This window comes from Nothoprocta perdicaria, unplaced genomic scaffold (assembly GCF_003342845.1).
Source record: "Nothoprocta perdicaria isolate Ctin4 unplaced genomic scaffold, notPer1 scaffold_104, whole genome shotgun sequence".
In the NCBI taxonomy this organism is placed as follows: domain Eukaryota; kingdom Metazoa; phylum Chordata; class Aves; order Tinamiformes; family Tinamidae; genus Nothoprocta; species Nothoprocta perdicaria.
The window spans coordinates 1,734,906-1,754,195 of NW_020454139.1; the positions used below are offsets into that span (position 1 = coordinate 1,734,906).

At 38.6% G+C, this 19,290-nt stretch overlaps 1 protein-coding gene across 1 annotated transcript in view; it reads left to right on the plus strand.

Annotated features, from left to right (window-relative positions):
• ADAMTSL1 (ADAMTS like 1) overlaps positions 1–19,290 on the plus strand; it is a 388,396-nt gene that overhangs the window by 212,866 nt on the left and 156,240 nt on the right. Inside the window, exon 3 of the mRNA XM_026044037.1 lies at positions 17,525–17,652. Coding sequence (XP_025899822.1) covers positions 17,525–17,652 — 128 coding nt within the window. The remainder of the gene's footprint in view (positions 1–17,524; positions 17,653–19,290) is intronic.

Sequence of the window (19,290 nt, forward strand, 5' to 3'; positions counted from 1 at the left end):
TCTTTCTTCCAAAACTTACTTTTAATTGACAATCTAGCATCTCAACAACTGTAACTTCTTTCTCCCCTTAGTTGCTTCCCTCTTGCAAACCAGATCTAATTTCCCAACTGTTTACCCATCTCTTCCACCAGGCTGGTTTTCATTACTACCAATGGCCAGTTGTCTTAAATTCTTTGTAGTCTGYGCTTGCTCCCTTTTCCTCTCTGACCCAGCCCTGGTGCCTTCAGTGAAATTTCGCTCTCCTCTATCTTCCTATTCCAGGCACTTTCCAGGGTCGTTATGTTTGCATGTTCTTCATCCTGAAGCATGAGTAGTTTCCCTTCTGCTGGAACACCTTGTGCTTCCTGAGGGACCACAGGCAACAGCTTAGGGAAGACAATGCTTTTCACAAGCACTTTCAGCCCTARCATGCATTGCAACACCACTGCGTTGCTCTTGCAAGAGCAGCCCTACTCAGCCCCATGCTGCTAGAATGCCTAGAATTGAGAAAGATTTCCTGGATTCAGTGTTGAATTCAGGAAATAAGCAGTCAAAAAAAAAATAGCAAAAGACTTCAGGCAATGAAGAGGCATGGATATACAAGCTGGATGAATCATGAACTAAGTCCGAGTAGGGGTTGGCAACTCTTATCTGTGAAGTTAATGCCTCAGAGGCAGTGACCCTGGATTTCTTGAGTTGTGTGGATCTTTGCTTTTCTAAGCAAAACACTCCCTCCTCTAATCCTCTTTCTTTATTATTATTATTATGAGATAGAATGAGGTTTGTTTTTTTTTTTTTCCACAAAGGAAACAATCTGTGATAGAAAGATAGTCACTCAGTCCTCCTTAGAAATATGCCTGCTTTACAGGTTGAATGTAGAGACAGTGTTCCCTATTGCTGAATGTATAGTGTAAAATGGAGCGTTTTCTTGTGCAGAATACAAGACTTAATAGAGCATACATTCTCCCTGGAAGATTTCAGCATTTTATGATTGGTGCTTTTAACGACACATGTTATATATTGACACAGATTAAGTTTCCCGTGTGAGTGGAATAGTGCACGCTCAGACGGAGAACTACTGAACTAGCAATAAGCATAAATAGCTCATGGCAAGTCCTGGAGTCAAGCTCCTGGAGCACAGTCCGCTGAAGGCAGAGCACTCCCTCCAGCCGCGCGAGCCTGCCTCTCTCCTCCTCCTTCTCTTCCTCCTCCTCTCTCCCTCTTTCTCCTTCCCCTCTGCCTTTCCCGGGGGCACCTTCCCTATACGTTCCTCTTTGTTTTGCTGCGTGTCCCAGTGGCAGGAGGGGGATTGGCTGCCGGCGGCTCCGGGAGCACTTCCACGCTGTTTGCTCCAGCCCAAGCTCCCACCCCTGGGCCAGGAAATGTGAGCAGGGCTGATGGAGGCGGAGAGGCTGGGCTGAAGCGCTCGCTCCAGCGCTGGATGTGACAGCGGGCAGAGGAGCACCGCGGAGCTCGCCAGGGTCTGGCTCCAGGTCCAGCAACGGGCAAAACCATGGAGGGCGGCGGCTGGGCAACAGCTGGCACCCTGCTTCTCGCTTCCCTGCTTCTGGTAAATCGCATTTCCTCCATGAAAATGCATGTCCCTTGCACTTATTGCATCCATATGTGTGCGTGTATACATATATATATATGAATATGCAAATATACATGCAGGTCTGTGTGCATGACTGGGTCTCCTTTTTAATCGCTAAGGCTGCAGGTAGAGAGAGTGAGTTTTGAACAAACTGTGAAATATTCAAGCCTTGTTATTGTAGGCTGCTGCAGGTAGGACCAAAAAGTGGATGTTGGCATCACTTTTTATAAACTTGGTGTGCAATGACCTGTGAATGGTGATTTGAATGCTTGGAATTTGGATAAGAGCTGAAGTTTCTCCCCACTTTAAATCAAACTGTATCATGCTGTAATGTTCCTGGAATTTTCTTACTTTCTAAAGAAAAAGAGAAAATTTTTTTTCCTATGCACATTCAAGGAAACCAGGTACAGCATATACTGAACTATTTTTCTGCAGCCAGTTTAAATTAGCTCTCATTATTGCAGCAACTCATTAGAGAGACAAGTTTATGCTAACTGTTGGAAGATATGTTATGTGATATCTGGTATACTTCAGGGCTATAAAACTGGTTGCTAGTATATGATTTTCCTGCATACCTCCTCCAATTAACTGATAAGACGCTCTTCTGCTGAATGCTGTAGCTTTGCGGCTTGATTGGGAGTAAATATTCCATTGTGACTCATACTTAATTTCATAGGTAGCTAAGGGTTTACAGTCAAAATCTGCAGAGAGAGTACTTTTAATAGTACAGTGCTCTTGGCGTAAATTAAGCTTTTCTGAAGATTTGACATTCAAATGGAAAAGAAACTTAAGGAAATATATTAACTTTGCATATTCTCTTTATAAAGATGAAATGATATATGCTAGCTCTGGTAATCTAATCTTAACATATTGTCTGATAGTGTTACGAGGACCTATTCCCAAGCCAGGCTAATCCTATTATAAATATTTACTCCTTTGGTTTTTTTTTTTTTTTTTTGGTATAAAAAAAACACATATATCATCAATAAATATCAGTAGATCATTGGAAAGAAGAATGCCATCTGGAAGAAAAATAAGAAGCCTAGTTAATTTAAAGGTCTGTTTTCAATAGGAAAAAAAAATCAAATAAAATGGTGTAAAGACAGGCTTAAGTTATCTTTCACAAATGCAAATGAAAAGTTTAATACCTGATGACTTTCATATATTAGGAGCCCATCCTGCGGTACTCATTTGAGAAAGATCATGAGATAAAACTGAACCAAAGAGCATAAGAACTTTAGGATTAGCCCTCACATTAAGCTCATAACATTTAGACTGTTCTGCTACTTGTGAATTAAGTTCTCAGTCCCAAATTCATGCAAATAAATACTGCATTCTGCTGCCAACTATTATGCATTATCTTCCATACTGTACTAGTTTGTACTTTTCTCAATTCTTCTGTCCCAAAAGATTTGCCCCCTCATCACCTTTCAAATATCTTTGTGCTTAGGAATAGTGATGGGAAGGAAACTTAACTTTATTTTTTGAATTATACCATTCTTTTGCTCCCTTCTTATTCAGGAAAATCTTTTACTTGCTTTCAGCAGGAGATAAACACGTAAGAAGTTGACTTCTAACTTGTACAGAGATAGGGATAAGTCATAAGATACCGTGACATATATGTTGCTACTAGATATATAGCTCTAGTTTACTGTGGTTCATGTAGAGCATAGCACAAAACTCACTGTCAATTTTGACTCAAAAAGGTTGGTCTGTAATGACTGGCTATTAGCCTTTTAGATATTAGCTTCTAGTCAGGTAGGTGAAATAAGTTTGAAAATTATAAAAATATACTTTTGTATTTATGTGTTTCTCATTTGCCTCTAAAAGCACTGCCTTACAACACTTACTAAGATGAGCAGGCACTAGACCTGCTCATGGGTTTAGTCTCACAAGAGATTTATCACATCCTGCTATTTTTGCAGCAAGACACTATAGATGAAGTAGTATCTGCAGCACTTGGTTCTGCATCATTGCACAAGTAAGAAGGTTCTTGAATAGTCCAAGTGCTGGCATCATCAATAACCTCCTTCCTCTCTTGCCTCCATAGAGAGCAAATACTGTTTATTTCAAGGCAGATTCTTCTGAAGAGTGTAGTGATGACTCTGACAGTGTCCTTAGCCTTCATTTGGAAGAAATCCTACTGGTTTTCACTGGGATAGTGAGAGGGCTTAAGCGAGGTTATTTCTTTTTAACAGGATACCCAGGCATCCTGTTTCCCTGGCATAAATGGGATCTAGGCATCTTTACAGGTAGTTCTGAGACAAAGAGTTATAACATTTAGTGCTTGTCTTCAGAAAGTAAAATCAAGCTTAAACTGACTTTAGAAGATAATTTCTCACTTTCCAGAGCAAGATTAGGTATTTAGAGAATTTTTCTCTTTGCTCTATGACCATTCGCATGCTAAAGAAGTATCAACACACCACTTCTAAGAGAAACAAAAGAGAATAGGAATTCTCTTCCAAAGATTTCTCTTTCTATTGATTTAAAAATAAAAAGCCATCACAAATCATGGCTGTCTAACTCAAAGGGAATGCCGCCAAAACCATAATCAACCATTGACAGATATGCATTCATCCAAACTTGAAGTTAAATCACTTCATGTCAGAAAGGCATTTAATCACATTTGTGTTTGCTGCTCGCATCTTTTTAATGGTTTTCAGCTCTCTTGCRTATTGTTGTGGTACTTACAGAAGTAACACTCAAAATTGTAATACAGTACATGTGTTTTTCTGCATCATTTCTTTTTTTCACTGTGATAATTTGTACATGGAAAATAGTCAAACACAATAGTCCATTTCTTGCAAGCTCTTTGGCATTTTATTTCCCTATTTTCTAGCCAGGCCTGTTGTAGATGACCTCAGGCGCAATTAGCCTGTTGAAAAATACTACATTTCTTATTTAAATCTGAATGTACAAAGCTTGATGTGTTTTCTCTTTCATTTGCAGATAGGTCTGTCTACTGTTGCATGTCTGCTCATCCATTTCTACATTTATAGGATACTGCATTTCTACATTTATAGGATGCTGATAAGGATACTCATCACTTGGTTCATAAAGGTCAATAGTATTCTCTGTTTGGACTTGGTTTACTGACCTTCCTTTAGATTTTCTTTAGTATATCACTTATTTATTGTTCCTCCAGTAGATACAAAATGTTCTGGAACTTGGGTCAAACTACTGTTATGAAATGAGCTAAGATGCTTTGATGGATTTTTTTTCTTTTTTAGGCTTTAGTTGAGGGTGCAATTGATAAAGCCTTCATAAAGGTTGATAATCTATTGGTCTGATTCGTTGGTGTCACTAAACATGAGCGTGTTTTGTTTTACTTACTTTCTTTTACATTCATAGGTCCGGCAAGGCAAAATTAAAGCAACTATGAGATTGAACATTTTAGGGAATTTGAAGATCAGAAYATAGGTTTACTTCTCCTGAAGTTATGGATTTATCTGCTGAAAGAACTCATCTCTGAACAATTCAGTAGCATAAGCAGTAATGTAAAGTTTGAATAGCTATACACCACAGCAAATAAGCTTTTAGGCAATGTCTATTAATTTCTGCATAATCTGAATTTTCTTTGAAAAAAATAAAAACTCTATTCTGAGTTATTGGCCACCCAAAAATAACCTCATGGTTTAGGGTGGCATTGTTTTACTGAGTCTGCAGACAACACTGTTTYCTTTATTGTTCCCACCATAACTATGATTTTATGTAAAAAAAAATCAGACCAGTTGGGCAAACCAATAAAAATCTGTTGCTGCAGAGTCAGGCTTTCTGTTGATGTGAAAGGAGAGCAGAACAAGATCATAACCCTGGCAATAATCAGAAGGTTCAAGGTAAYGACAGAACAACAGAAATCTATAATCTACCAGTTGTTATGGTATCAACACCAGGAGCAGGAAAAGGAGGAAAAAATGGCTCCTTTTTCCTACCCCTAAGAAYTGGACACCTATAAATGTGTTGGAGAGAAGCCAATAAAAAACTTGTGTGAAATGTAAAACTCAGAGTTGTATGTCATAATAGTCTGGTATGAAGCACAAATTCTCTATATGTACAAAACATCTCTTGATGCACAAAAAGGGTTGTCTTCTGTTCTTGGCATGTGTTTTTTTTTTTTTTTTTTTTAATCAATGGTCGGGCAGTAGGCTTGTCTAGCAGATATCTGACCAGTTTGGGCTATTGTAGGTCTTAAAACATCTTCTAGCCCTTATGTGTATGTTCAAATGAAATGCAGAAGATAAAAAAAGTAAGCATTGTGAATTCTACATGAATGAAGAGAAGTTCTCCTAGGACTTTAGCTATGCATAATCTATATAGTGCTGAGCACAGATAGATAGTGGTCAATGCTTAGCATAATGTGGCCATTTTCTATGTYCTCAAGAAATGCTTAGATTTTATCACAGGCCCATGATTTGCTACCATGCATGGTGAGGCTTGCTCTATATGTTAAGACTTCTTTCTCTATCAGCCAAACATTTCTTTATGCAGAAAGGAAAGTCTAGCAACTGTAGATGCTAGACAGATTAAGTCTATCATCTAGATTAGTATCGTGATTTTAAAGATGCCATTCTCAAACATTTAGCTTGTCTTTCAAGAAAGATAATTGTGTGCAGTCTTTTCTCTGTCTGTTGAAGGCTGTCCATTCAGCCTATGCTATAATAGGATAGGGTTGTCACCACGAAACTTTCCATTTATCTTTCTGGAARTGGCAAGTACTGTGAATATATGGGTTTATAGATACAATATTATCTGAAAACTGAGAGCAAGATTCTTAGGGGCATAAACTGATTTGCAATATTGAACTGTTAACTGCAATACTGAACTATTATACAGTATTCCACCTGCTTAGACTTTGTACTAAAATATTTAATTACTGTTTTTCTTGTGAATTTTTATACATAGTATTTAACAGACTTGCATAGGAGTAATAAAAATTACCCACAAAGAAGTGCTTGTCATAAAAWTTTTTTTGTGAAGTGGCCAAATTATTTAATTTTCTGCACATCAACTTTGCTAGGGGCTGTGGGCTTGTTTTAGCCTGAATTTGATTGTGTACATTGAAGACTACTGTAGTTCAAGATCTGCTTCCCCGCCAGTGAGGTGTCACTGTATCAGAGATCAGTGTCCTCAAGTAGACATGCGCTTCTACATTTTTCCCCCTCCAAATGCCTTGATTTAAATTTCAGATACGATTTTTTTTTTCCTGACAGAACCCAACTTTCTCAACATTACTTGTAAAAATACATATAGTCCTGGTGAAATTGAAAGGTGATATAGACAAGCAACTGGGGAAGGGAAAGCAGAGCATGTGACCTGTGAGATTTATTCAGATTCCAAGGCAGGTATATGCAGAAATTTCAATATTTTTGTCACCTGTGACCTAGTTGAATACAACTCACAAGAGCATTTCTTTTGCTGTTTGTGTAGAAAAAATAAGTGGTATGTTCACTGATTCTACAGTACATTATTTTTCACACTGCCTCCAWTTTCATCTTTGTTGTCTTTACTCCTTTTGGAATTTCTTCCAAAGTTTTGACACCTTGGGGATGGCCTGGGAATAGTCTTTCAGGGACTTATTTTAGAGTAAGTTCAACAGAGGGTGACAGGGCAGAGGGAAACAGGGATTGTGATAAAGTAAGGCATCCTGAAATAAATTCCAAGAGTGCTCAAGAAATGAGACAGGAAATTATATGCAACATATAATAAATTCAAACTGTCCCATAAAATAAATATAAGTCATTTTGTTTCCATATGAATGTACTACAGAAGTGTCAGATTTCCACTTCTTGCTTTGTCGGATATAATCTTTGTCCCTACTTCAAGTTTTGTAGTATATTGCTCAAATCCTGTGCTTTATCAACTTACCCAGAAATGAAAAGGAATGAAGGAAGCAATAACATCTACCATTTTGGTAGAGGCATCAGATTGGTGCATTATTTATTTACTTACTAACTTATTTAAATCTCTTTATTTCTTTTAGCTTGAACTGCTAAAAGCATCTGCTATTAAGGGCTAATGTAACTGCAGTTAATAAGGCCAGTGCAGTCCTTCCTTTCTTTTCTTTTTTTTTTTTTTTTCATTATGGTATGTGGAGGGATTGTGATTTTAATGTGTTTTGGATAGGATACTTTCCTAGTTCCTGTCACTTTTAAATAAGGAAGGCAGGAAATTTTCAAGGTACTGCGATATCAGTCTAGCCAGGGACACATTTTAAAAACAAAAGATTTGAATTAGCAGGAAGGAGAGGGAGGTAGAATGGAATAGAAAGCTCTGAAACTAAAACGAAAAGCTACCACTGCCTGTGATATTGCTTTGCTAGCCCAAACTGCAGCAATCTTCCAGCCTCTGAAGGCCTCAACCACCCACAGGTTCTGGTGATCACAAATGTGAGTATCACTCCTTATTACTCCTTACCCGAGATGTTCACTGGCATGGAATGGAACGGCATGAAATGGCTTCTCCTGTGCAGCATGCTCGTTCCAGTGTGTGGATATGTCTATAATTTTATTTGGACAGAGTAGTCAAAACATAGATTTTTCATCGTGTGGGATATGAGATGTCAGCATGAGAACAAGCAGCAGCTTGTATGATGGCATTTTTTAGATCCTTACGTCTTTTAATTCAATTTGAAGTGTTTGAAAAGCAGTCCTGATATACTCCTAAAAATCTCCTCAGCTCTGGTACCTAAAAACTGCCAACAATAAGGTGTATTTTTCTTTTAAAGAAACATACATTGATTTCAGACCAGTGCTTAGTGATTAAGGTGGAACAAATGTGGTAGATAAACTTTGAGATTTACAGTAATGACCAAGGGACCTGTGAGCATTTTTGTTTATTTGTTTCTGTCTTGATTTTTCTGCTGTTATGACATAGGATCCATTGCTTTCCTTATGGTTCCTTCCTTCCTTCCTTTCTTTCTTTCTTTCCTTTTTTCATTCTTTTTGCTCTGTTCATTTGTTTTGTTCATTTTCTTGTCTATCTTACTCTTTTTTTTTTTTCTTTCAGTTTTCCTGCCTCCACCAAAGCTAAAGTTGCTGGACCTCTGTGTGGCCCATTGTTGTTAAAATAAATACATATTCAACTCCATAAGATAACTGAGGGAGATGGCAAGCTCTCAGAAGAATGGCAGGCTTCATTTATTTTGGATAAACATCAAAACTGCAGATGCTTATCTGAAATTATACCTATCTTTGGAGAGCTCCCTTTTCTTCTCTGAAATGCCTCCCAACCAGATAGTGCATCTTTCTGTTGTACACTTTTGCAACTTGACTTAATGCTACAACCCACTAGGCAGAGCCAGCCTGGAATGAATGAGTCTGCTAAAATCATGGTTAACAGCACAAGGTCTTCTCTTCTAGACTTCGAGAAACAGAGCTCCTAAATTCAGTGTATGTGGAGGTAGATGCATATGAAAAGACAACTTCTTGACACGGTGGCCTGTCTCTCTGCACASTACCATTGAAATTGTATGAAGCTCACAGTTGGTTTAGTTGCTACTAAAACTGTTAGTGGATAACATGTACCTCTTCTACATATTGCTCTGCCTCTTTCAGGGAGGTTGTGAAGGAGCTGAGGAGCTTCAGGAGCCTGCTGTACGTTGGCCATTTCTCTTGAATACAGCCCATCCACATCACACAGCTTTTGCTTCTTTCTGCTTAAAAAAATACCAGCATGAAATAGACTTTTGTCACAGATAATTTTACTTTTCTCTCCCTTCCTTTCTTTGCACCCCTTGCCCCTCTTTCCTGACCAACAGCCTTTCCTAAATGGAATTCGAAACTGGAGTACTTGAGCACAAGATGCACTTTTGAACCCGTGCTGTTTGGGTGGGTTCCGAATGCTGGAAAGTGATTTCACCCATYGTGCGTCTGAACCAGTCCTAGCCTTGAAAACAATTCTGATTCAATTAGGCGACAAGTCTGAGGCTGAGCCAGCTTGGACCTACTCTGTATTGGATCACCCATGTCTAGTTTTTACACCAGCACAGCAGGATTTAAATACAACAGGGTGTTCTAACTTGGGTTCTAACTTGAGAGCAAAAGAGAGAGCTCTTGTATTCCCATTGCTCCCTCGATGCATATTTTCATGTGGATAAGTGGAGTGAGAGATAGGACTGATCAGAGTTTTATAAGGCATTGTTATAARATATTATAGGGAGCACAGCATGCAGTGTGTTGAAGTGATATGGTGTCAACTCCATCCTCTGCCAGCAACCCCCCTGGCTGGCGGCTGCCCTTTAGGAGGAGAAATGAGCTCACGTTTGGCACATTTCTTCTGGGATGCAACATCCAGGCCAGCCGTGAGAATGACTGTTTTTCTTCTAAAGAACTGAGATGGCTGTTTATTTTTTCTTCCTTGTTTTGTTGCAGACTTGCGGCTACAGGCTCATTCTGAGGGATCATGAGAATATGTTTTAAAAACCTGTATATATACAGCTATATGATGTGTTTGGAGAATCCCATGGGACTATGGAAATGGTCCTCGCTATATTTACTCCTGCAGAGACCACTCAGTGTAGACAATACTAAGATCCTCTTTTAAGGAAAATGAGAGTTCAGTACAAGATTTTGTCCTAATCGCTTATGTTACCAGGTGAACATATAAATGGTTAGCATAGAACAAAGGGTTAATTCCTCTTAGATGGACCTTTGCTTTCCTCTGCTGAAGGAAAAAAAGGTGACATCATTTCGCTTTTTTGTTCCTGTAGTAATGGATCTGTCTTGCATGACCTTGCTGTTCAGGAATAAAAGAAGACATGCTTCTCCCCTTCAACAGGGAAGATAAAGTATTATGGAAATCAGATACCTTTTCCATAAAGATGTTTCACTATGGATATCGGAGGAGGCAGAATTCAGTGTTGACAAGAACTCCAACAGCAACTTTGTACTTGCATCCTTGGGAACTAAGCTTGCTGTCAAGTGCCTTCCTTCAGGGGAAAGAAAGGTTGTCCACCTTCTGCTCTTCTCCTTGCCTCTGCTCACAGGAGGAAAATAAGTAGTGGAAAGCTGCAAAAGATCTCAGTGTGATTTTATCTCCTYTCTTCATGAAGGAAGAGTATATTAAAAACAACCCAGAAAGGGATTTGGACCTTTGTTTATTCCTTTTTGAGGGGCCAAAATGAGAAAATAAATCATGGTTTGCTTYTCTGCACAACTAAAACATGAGCATAAAATAATTACCTCCAGTGCGTACCCACATGCACCCGTTCTAGTGCCTGYGCTTTCCTTGGGGCATTCCGTCACTTAGATCCTGTTTCCTGTGCCAGGGGTTTTCCATAGGAAATACTCTCATGATTTTGTTGCACAACTTTTGCTGGTATTGCATCTGCAAAGATGTAAAAACATCTCGGTTACTTTCTGAGATGGTGGAAGCTGAGGGGTGAATGGTCTTGTGGTGTCCAGCTCTGAACCCTGTGCCAGGAGGGAACAGGGGAGAGCAGGGGAGCCAACATRCAAAGTATAGTGATTCCTGCCTGAGAGTTAATGCTCACAGCAGCTACTTTTCATTCCAGGTTGCTTGCTAGAGAAGTGTTTTAGCAGCTGTGTGAATTGTCCTGTAGAAATCCTTTTGATGAAGCCATATGCAACAATGTGTAGTTAACCGTTACAGCAATCGCATCAGGTGTTGCTCAGCCCCAGTTAGTGCAAGCAGCCCTGGGTGGTGGCCACAAAGGCTTTTGCAGCCCTCATGTTCTTTTAACTTACCATGGACGTAGGAGCAGAACTGCCATTGCTTTGGCAGGTGCATCTAAGAACCTAAGAAGGTTCTTCTGGGTTGTGTGGCACTGCTGGAGGCTGTCTGGTTGGCTGGTCTGGTAGCTGAGGTCCTCTATTTKACTCTCTAATGAGGGGATAGATGGGACAGTGTCTACCACATCAGCTTAGCAGTGTTCATCCATCCTGACTTTGAAGTAGCCCTTTTGGGAAATACAGAAGCATGTTCCCATGCAGTCCTCAAATATTTTGCTAAGGGTACCCTTGAGAAGAGCTCTACTTGTATGAAGTGCATGCAAAGCGCACATGTGTACTGGGAGGTGGAGGGCAACTCTCCCCATGTGGAATCTTGGTGCTTCAAAAGGGTCATACTTCTCACAAAGGTGAAACTTATTTTAATACATCCTTTCTTCAGCGTGATACATTTGTTCTGGAAGATTTTATATGCTTCAGTCATATAGTAGCATTTAAAATGATGTGCGCCTCTTTATACCTAGATATATTTAACATGCTTTTCTGTACAGTGGAAACTGGCCATGTTAGGATATTTTACTCCTGACTTTTCAAGATAATAGCTCAGAAATATTTCAACAGCTAGTCAGAAATATCTAATATGTTAAAATTTTGCTTGACCAATATTTTATATTATCAATATATTAATATTAGGTTAATATTAATATCAATAATACCAATATATAAATATTTGCTTGACCAGTAATTACCAATATTAATTTAACTAGCTATGATTTTTTCCTGCTTTAAAATGGAGGGATTTCCAAGCAGTTTTCTATCTGCACTGTGCTCCAGGTGTCATCTTGGATGAAGTGCAACGAAGATGCGCAACAATGGGAAAATTAAATCTTATAAATCATATATTTACACTGAATCAAGTTTKGGGATACATGTTTCTTATAAAAAGATGAGTTTACAGGTCCTGTCTCCTGCAGTTACACACCTATGCATGTGCTCAGGGCAGATTCTTCCCAGTTGACTATAGCCAGAATTTCAGTGCTGTGCAGAGTATATATTTAACTTCAATGATAAAATAACATTGAAGCATCATCAAAGATTACTCAAAGGAGAGTGAATGTATGGTTTGGCAGGAACTCATATAGGGATGTGCTTGGATATATCTGGAAAGGGAGGGCAGAAAGACCACATAACCAAGAAAACTACTGCTTTTCTACCCTTAATATCATTTTCACAGTAGCTAGAGACAATTTTAGGCAATGGCCTCAAAGGAGCCTTGCATATTGTCACTGATGATACATCATCCCCCTAAACAGTGGGGATGTGATAAGAACCAGATGATTTAAATTTCTTAACCAAAACCAGCAGTGGATATCCTCTGCAAAATACCTGTGGTTTATACTCTTTCAGTTACAAGTTTCTTATCAGTTTCTTAGTCCAACAATGGGTTAACACTGCCTATGTTGCTGCCCAAGCTAGGGAGCACACTGGTTTCTTGAAGAATATGATTCTAGCAACATTTTATGGAAGGAGGARGAAGACTGGAATTCCTGAAAACTGAGGAGAAACTAAATGACGAGATCTGCATTTATCCATCTTCTCTGTGCTACAATGCTACAAATGGTTAGAGTAGGAATAGTTAAAAAGAGACTTCATTTCAAAACAAAACTTTGAAATGAATTTCAGTACTTTGCTAAGATTTTTTTTTTTAGGGTAGGATTTTTTTTTGTTATTAGATATTAACACAGGTCCTGCTACTTTTCCTGTTTCTCCCTTGGTGTACCTGTATGTGTTTGTTTATCCKTAGATACAACAGGCAGCTGTTATGATTTAAGGATATGTGACACTTGTCATGTTTTTCACAAACTATTCCAGATTCAAGAAATTATTCAAAAGCACTCTTTTGTTTTCTTTTTTTTTTTTTCTGGAGCAGCTGTGTTTGATGATAGTTACAGGATAAGCCTGAGGTTACGCATGTAATGGGGTATAAAGACAATTTTGAATATGATTAGTGCCAGCAAACTTTACATTTGCTGTTTATAACCATATTGCTTGCATGAAGTGACATTTCTGCCATCAGTGCTGTAGATACCAGGACATAGTGAGTTTTGTATGGRAAAAAAAAGTGAATGTTTCCTGGGAAGCTTCAGCTGAGATTTACCAAAGATAGACAGGATRAGGGGAACTCTTTTGGTATCTATGACATGGTGCAGTGAGCCCAGATATGCTTCTGCATCCTGCTCCTTTGGCATAGGCTGGAAATACTGACCTACAGGAGAGCGGCTGGTAGAGATTTAAAAACTATTTCTAAGAGAGAAGTTGGTACTAGTTAAAGGAAGCCTCAGTTTATGGCAGTTTTACTCCTTGCTGTTTGCTATTTTTGGAGTTATATTTTCTTTTCTTTTTTATTTTCTTTATGGCACAGATAGAGGGACAKGAGAGCTTTAAAGACTAACCTAGCAATTCTTGCACTATTAAGTGTGCAAGGATTTTTATATGTAGTTTTATTCAGTTTGGGTCACTTTGGTGCCAGTGTGTAAAAATAGGTAATTCTTCTGAGAAAGTTGTGCTACAGAGTGAATTCTTAGCTATTAACTGCATATATTTGTTAAACCTTCAGTAGACCTGCAGTATTTTTCAGATTTCAAACAGTCTTTCAGACCTTGCTGGAGTTTCAGTCTTAACTGTGTAGTTCATAGAAGGGAAAAACACTCTCTTTTCTTTAACATTAAACACGAATGGAGTTGAAATGAATTATGTTTATTCCACTTGTTAAAAGAAAACTTGGAGCCTGTTCTAGCCTGAAATCACATGCTTTCTGGAAATATATAGGTTTTATAAGAAATCTTGGAATGCAAATAACAGGCACATGGTTCTCCTCTGGGTGGGAGTACAATTTATCTCAAAAAATTTGGACCTTTTAGAATGTCTAGCAGTATTGATGTTAAAATTTGTGATGAGGTAAGAGCACTGGGTTCATGCAACTTTACCTTGCAACCCTTTTTAATTATGCTTTATACTGGGCTTTCAACTAGTACTGAAAAATCAGGATATTCATCCATTTGTTTCCTTATAATTTTTGTTTCGTTATATTTTCTTATATTACATACTTAAGTATATATAATATACTTTTGAAAATATTTGTTTCCTTATAAAATAAAAACACAGATGACACACGTACTCAGTTCAACAAAATTAACTTGCAGATGCACTTTTTTTATATAAAAATAGCCTTCAAGAAGCAGCCAGCTGAAATAACCTCAGTAAGTTGGCATGTCACTACTCTTATCTCACATGTAAATGCTAATAAGATTGTATCTAGAGGATGGAACACATCTGTGAAACTGTTGTATTTGTGGTCTTTTGCARCTGTGGGGATTGGCCATAGTCAGTTTGATCACTTATCTTTAGCGCTTTATCTTTTAATATTCTTTATCACTTTAACTTTTACATTTATTCCTTGCAAATACAGTGTTGAACTGAAATTAAATCATATTAAATTTCAGTTTAGATAAGAAAGAATCTGAGAATGTCAAGTCATTGTGATACACCTATTATACAATCCAGTATTATCCCTCGCTAGACTTAATTAATTCAGTCTATTTTTTCTGTGTGTAGATCCAAAGCAAAATTACCTCATACTGAATGTTACAGCAATTTAAACTGATTCAGTTACTCATCTAAGCTATATTTTAATCTTCATAAGCTTTTCTGCAGAAGGAAGTGCTGCATGTGTTTAAATTGCCCTTTGAAACTGCATACTATGAAGCAGACTTAAGATGGGATCACCATAAGATTGCCACACTATTTGGCTGGCATTTTACACTTGATAAAAGTGAACAAACAAGATGGTAGAGGAAATGCTTCAGCAGAGATGTTTGAAGAAAGCGTGCCTACTGGGTGTTTGCCTTGACTTCTTTTGTATTCACAGAATTTATTTAATTAATAGAGAGAAAACTTCCAAGAATTGTTTTGGGGCCCTTTTTCATCCTTTCCTTAGTCCTGATTCTTGTCCTGGRCCCTGTTAATTCACTGCTCTTTTGGCCTTAGCATGCTCTGGACCACATCCCAAAGGTCTTTCAAAAGGAGGGTTGGTCCTGTTGTCAGGAGGACCAAAAGCCTCAACTCTTTTTAAATGGCATTTCTATAATTACCTTTTAAAATGCACAGGCCAGTTTTAAAAAGGGTCATTCCTGCCTTTAAAGGGTTCCTAAGGAAGAGCAYTGTAAAATGCCAGGAGGGGCAGTTGTGTGGATAGTGGTGGTGTGTGGTTGTACCTTTGCCCTGCACCTAACCATTGCCACTTAGCAAGCTCTTCCTTTCAAAAGATAGGCATTTTGATGTTCCATAGAGAAGGAAATCATCCCCTTTTGCCCTCTTTCTACAAACAGACTGACTCATTTTTCAAGATTAGGCTTGGATGGTGCTATGATAAAAAAATTATTATGGGGAGAGAGGGAAGAAATAGGAACTGTTTAGTTGTACTAACATCCAACTTATTGTGCCAGTGTATCTGAGACTAGTATCAGGCCTTTAGAATGAAAATAACAATATAATTATTTTGTCAAGTTGAGTGTGGTGATCCATGAGCTAATCTGAGCTGAGTGCAGCTTAAAAAAAAATGATGGACCTTCATTTTAGCAAGTCTTGTTCCTGGCTGTTTATTCAATAATCACAGATGACGCTATCGGATGAACTGCAATGCACTTGCAAAATTTTATAGGATTAAATTATTTATATATTAGAAAATTCTCTGAGCATTAATAGTTAGAACATTTAATACATTCTTAGTTCCTAAAAAAAAAGAAAAAAGAAAAAAAAAAGTTACTTCTTACTGTGATAAATCCCAGTTAACACACTTTTTATATGCTGAGGTGCCAGACGTGGGGCTTCCCTTTATAGACAGAGATTKTTTGATTTTGGATTTTGGTTTTCTTTGGCAAATTCAGTATCTTTCTTAAGCAGATATATATTGAAACTGTMCTGAATATGTACAGTTGACATATGGACATATGAAATATGTACTGAGCGTGTTCACAGCCCTAAACCATCATCAACAGTTCTTTTTCTTTTGCCTGTGAACAACAGCATTCAACAGTGGAATATTTTGCTGGGTTTTGGATTTCATTAGAAAAGTTTTACTCAGCTGGACTGAAGATAAAATTATTTCTGTGTTGATCTCAATGTCCCAGAATAGTCCCTCAGTGTTGACAGCTGACATTGATTCCTTCAGCAGAAGTTAGCAGTGATGCCTGCTGATTTTTCTTCACAGAAGGCATACAGCAAAATCTATCCTCATATACTTGTTTTCTCTCTTATTCCAAATATAATTAGAAAAACTATTCACTGGGTGGTGGCCCACAGCACTAATCAGATTTTAAATGATAGCATTTTCCATGCACCTTTGCATGCTTATGYAGATTATTCAAGTTCCTACAGCAAAGCAGCCTTGTCCGTAAAGGAAAATATCTGTTCAAATGTTTGATTCATTTGTGTCCTTACACACCAGTGCTTGAAATGTACATGCATAAATGAAAATGAACTGTTGAAAATTGATATGACTCTAGTACTTGTGGTAGATATTGCTTTACTTTTATGGGTCAATCCCAGCAGAGCTGAGTGTTCCTGAGTCTGTTGAACAGTGCTGCTTCTCTRTAACTTGAGTTCTACTCTGCCTAGGTCTTGAACTGGCATATGAGAAGGAGTTCAGTTCTTCAGATAGTTTGCGTTTTCTATTTCAGAATAAAAATACTATATGTAAAACAATTTGGGAATCTCTATCCAAAGAGCTTCATAGGAGATGTTTGGATAGTTCCCTGTGGCAAGTGCATGAAGGTTATGTGTTCACAGTCTGTGTTCCATGTTGATACATTTTCCTCATGGTAAGTACATGTGTCATGTGCTTGCAGTTTCTGTTCCATGTTGATTCATTTTCATTTCTAGCACAGCAACAAAACATCAAAGCACAATTTGTTAGGTTTACCGTACTACTTGTAATTAGTTTTTCACTATTGTTAAAAGTATTCTTCTGTAATAATCATCACCAGTCTCAAGCTCAGGTAGAGTATCATAGTCAAAGATTAAAAGCAGCTTCTACTATACCCCTAACTGCAAGAACCAGTAGTTGCCAATCAGTTAGAATGCCAGTGGACAAAAGATTTGCTTGGAGCTTTCAAGACCAAAATGATATTCATTATAGCAAACTGTTAAGCTAGCTACAATAGTTTTTTTTTGTTTCTTCTGAATTTTTTTATCTCCCTCTCCCCAGAGCTCCAGAACAGCTCGCTCTGAGGAAGACCGAGACTCACTGTGGGATGCCTGGGGTTCGTGGAGTGAATGTTCWCGCACTTGTGGAGGAGGTGCTTCATATTCACTGAGACGTTGCCTGAGCAGCAAGTAAGTGGGTGAAAGCTTTTTCCTTTACTGACAGGAGAATTCCACTAACCTGTAAGTGTCAGACAATAAAAAACAATCAGTAGAGGTCTTGAAATTTCAGCCTAAGTGTTAAAAAATAACAAGCTACATTTTCATAATTCAGGAAGCGAGCCAACATGTTTGATAAGCCACCACCCTTTAAAATCTAACAAGAACCTGTGGAGATAGCACACTTTACTTAAGCATACCAAATACTATCTGCCATGGAAAATGGAACCCCTGTACACTTTCAGCTTTTCAGCATTAATCCTCAGCTACTTTTCATCATCTTCGAGAAGTCATGGAGAGCAGGGGAGATGCTGAATTACTGGAATAAACCRGTATTCACTCCAGTCTTCAAAAAGGGCAACCCTGGAAACTACAGGCTGGTCAGTCTCACCTCCATCTCCGGAAAGGTGATGGAGCAGCTCATCCTAGAGAACATCTCTAGGCATGTGAAGGAGAAGAAGGTGATCAAGAGCAGTCAGCATGGATTCACCAAGGGCAAGTCATGTTTGATCAATATGATAGCCTTCTACATGGGATGATTGGCTGGCTGGATAATTGGAAAGCCATGGATATTGTCTACCTTGACTTCAACAAGACTGTTGTCAGAGTCTCCTGTAACATTCTCATAGGAAAGCTCCAAAAATGTGGACTGGACAGTGAGGTGTACTGAGAACTGGCTGGATGGCAGAGCTCAGAGGGTGGTGATAAATGGGGCTGAGTCCAGTTGGAGGCCTGTGGCCAGTGGTGTCCCCTAGGGGTCTGGACTGGACCCGGTGCTGTTCAGCCTGTTCATCAATGACCTGGATGAGGTTTGCGGATGATCCCAAGCTGGGTGGAGTGGCCGACACTCCAGAGGGCTGTGCTGCCATCCAGAGGGACCTGGACTGAGGAGCTGAGAGGAACCTCCTGAGGTTCAATAAGGACAAGGGCAGGGTCCTGCACCTGGGCAGGAATAACCTCAAACACCAGGACAGATTAGGGGTCGACCTGCTGGAGAGCAGCTCCACGGAGAGGGACTTGGGAGTCCTGGTGGACACCAAGTTAGCCATGAGGCAGCAGTGCCCTCGTGGCCAAGAAGGCCARTGGGATCCTGGCCTGCATCAGGAGGATGTTGCCAGCAGGGGGAGGGAAGAGATTCTATAGAATAGGCTATTCCTTCTGTGCTTACTTTCTACCTCCTCTTTGAATCTAGTTCCTGAAGCTATCTCATAGAAATAGGGAATAAAGACATAAAGTACATGTCTCATATATTTACTTTCTACTATTCCTTCAGTACATCAGCAACACTTCCTGCCTTACAAAACAAATGTAAACTTTGGCACATTAAGAGATAGAAGCTCCACCTGTTTCTGGATAGGATGAAGAGGTTTAATTAGTTACTTAAMTTCCACCATCCAATAGCAATAACTTATAACTGCTAAAATTGGAACCTGAATTAACACAATATCAAGTGTCTGATTATTTTTCCGTTTTTGTTTCTTTCTCTGATCTGAACACAAATACTAATGAGGAACAAGAGTTTTAAATTATACCTTTTTGTGCTGGCGAAGCATTTTAAGATGCTAAAAAGAAAAAAAAAAAAGAAACAAAAAAAAAAAAAAAAAAAAAAAA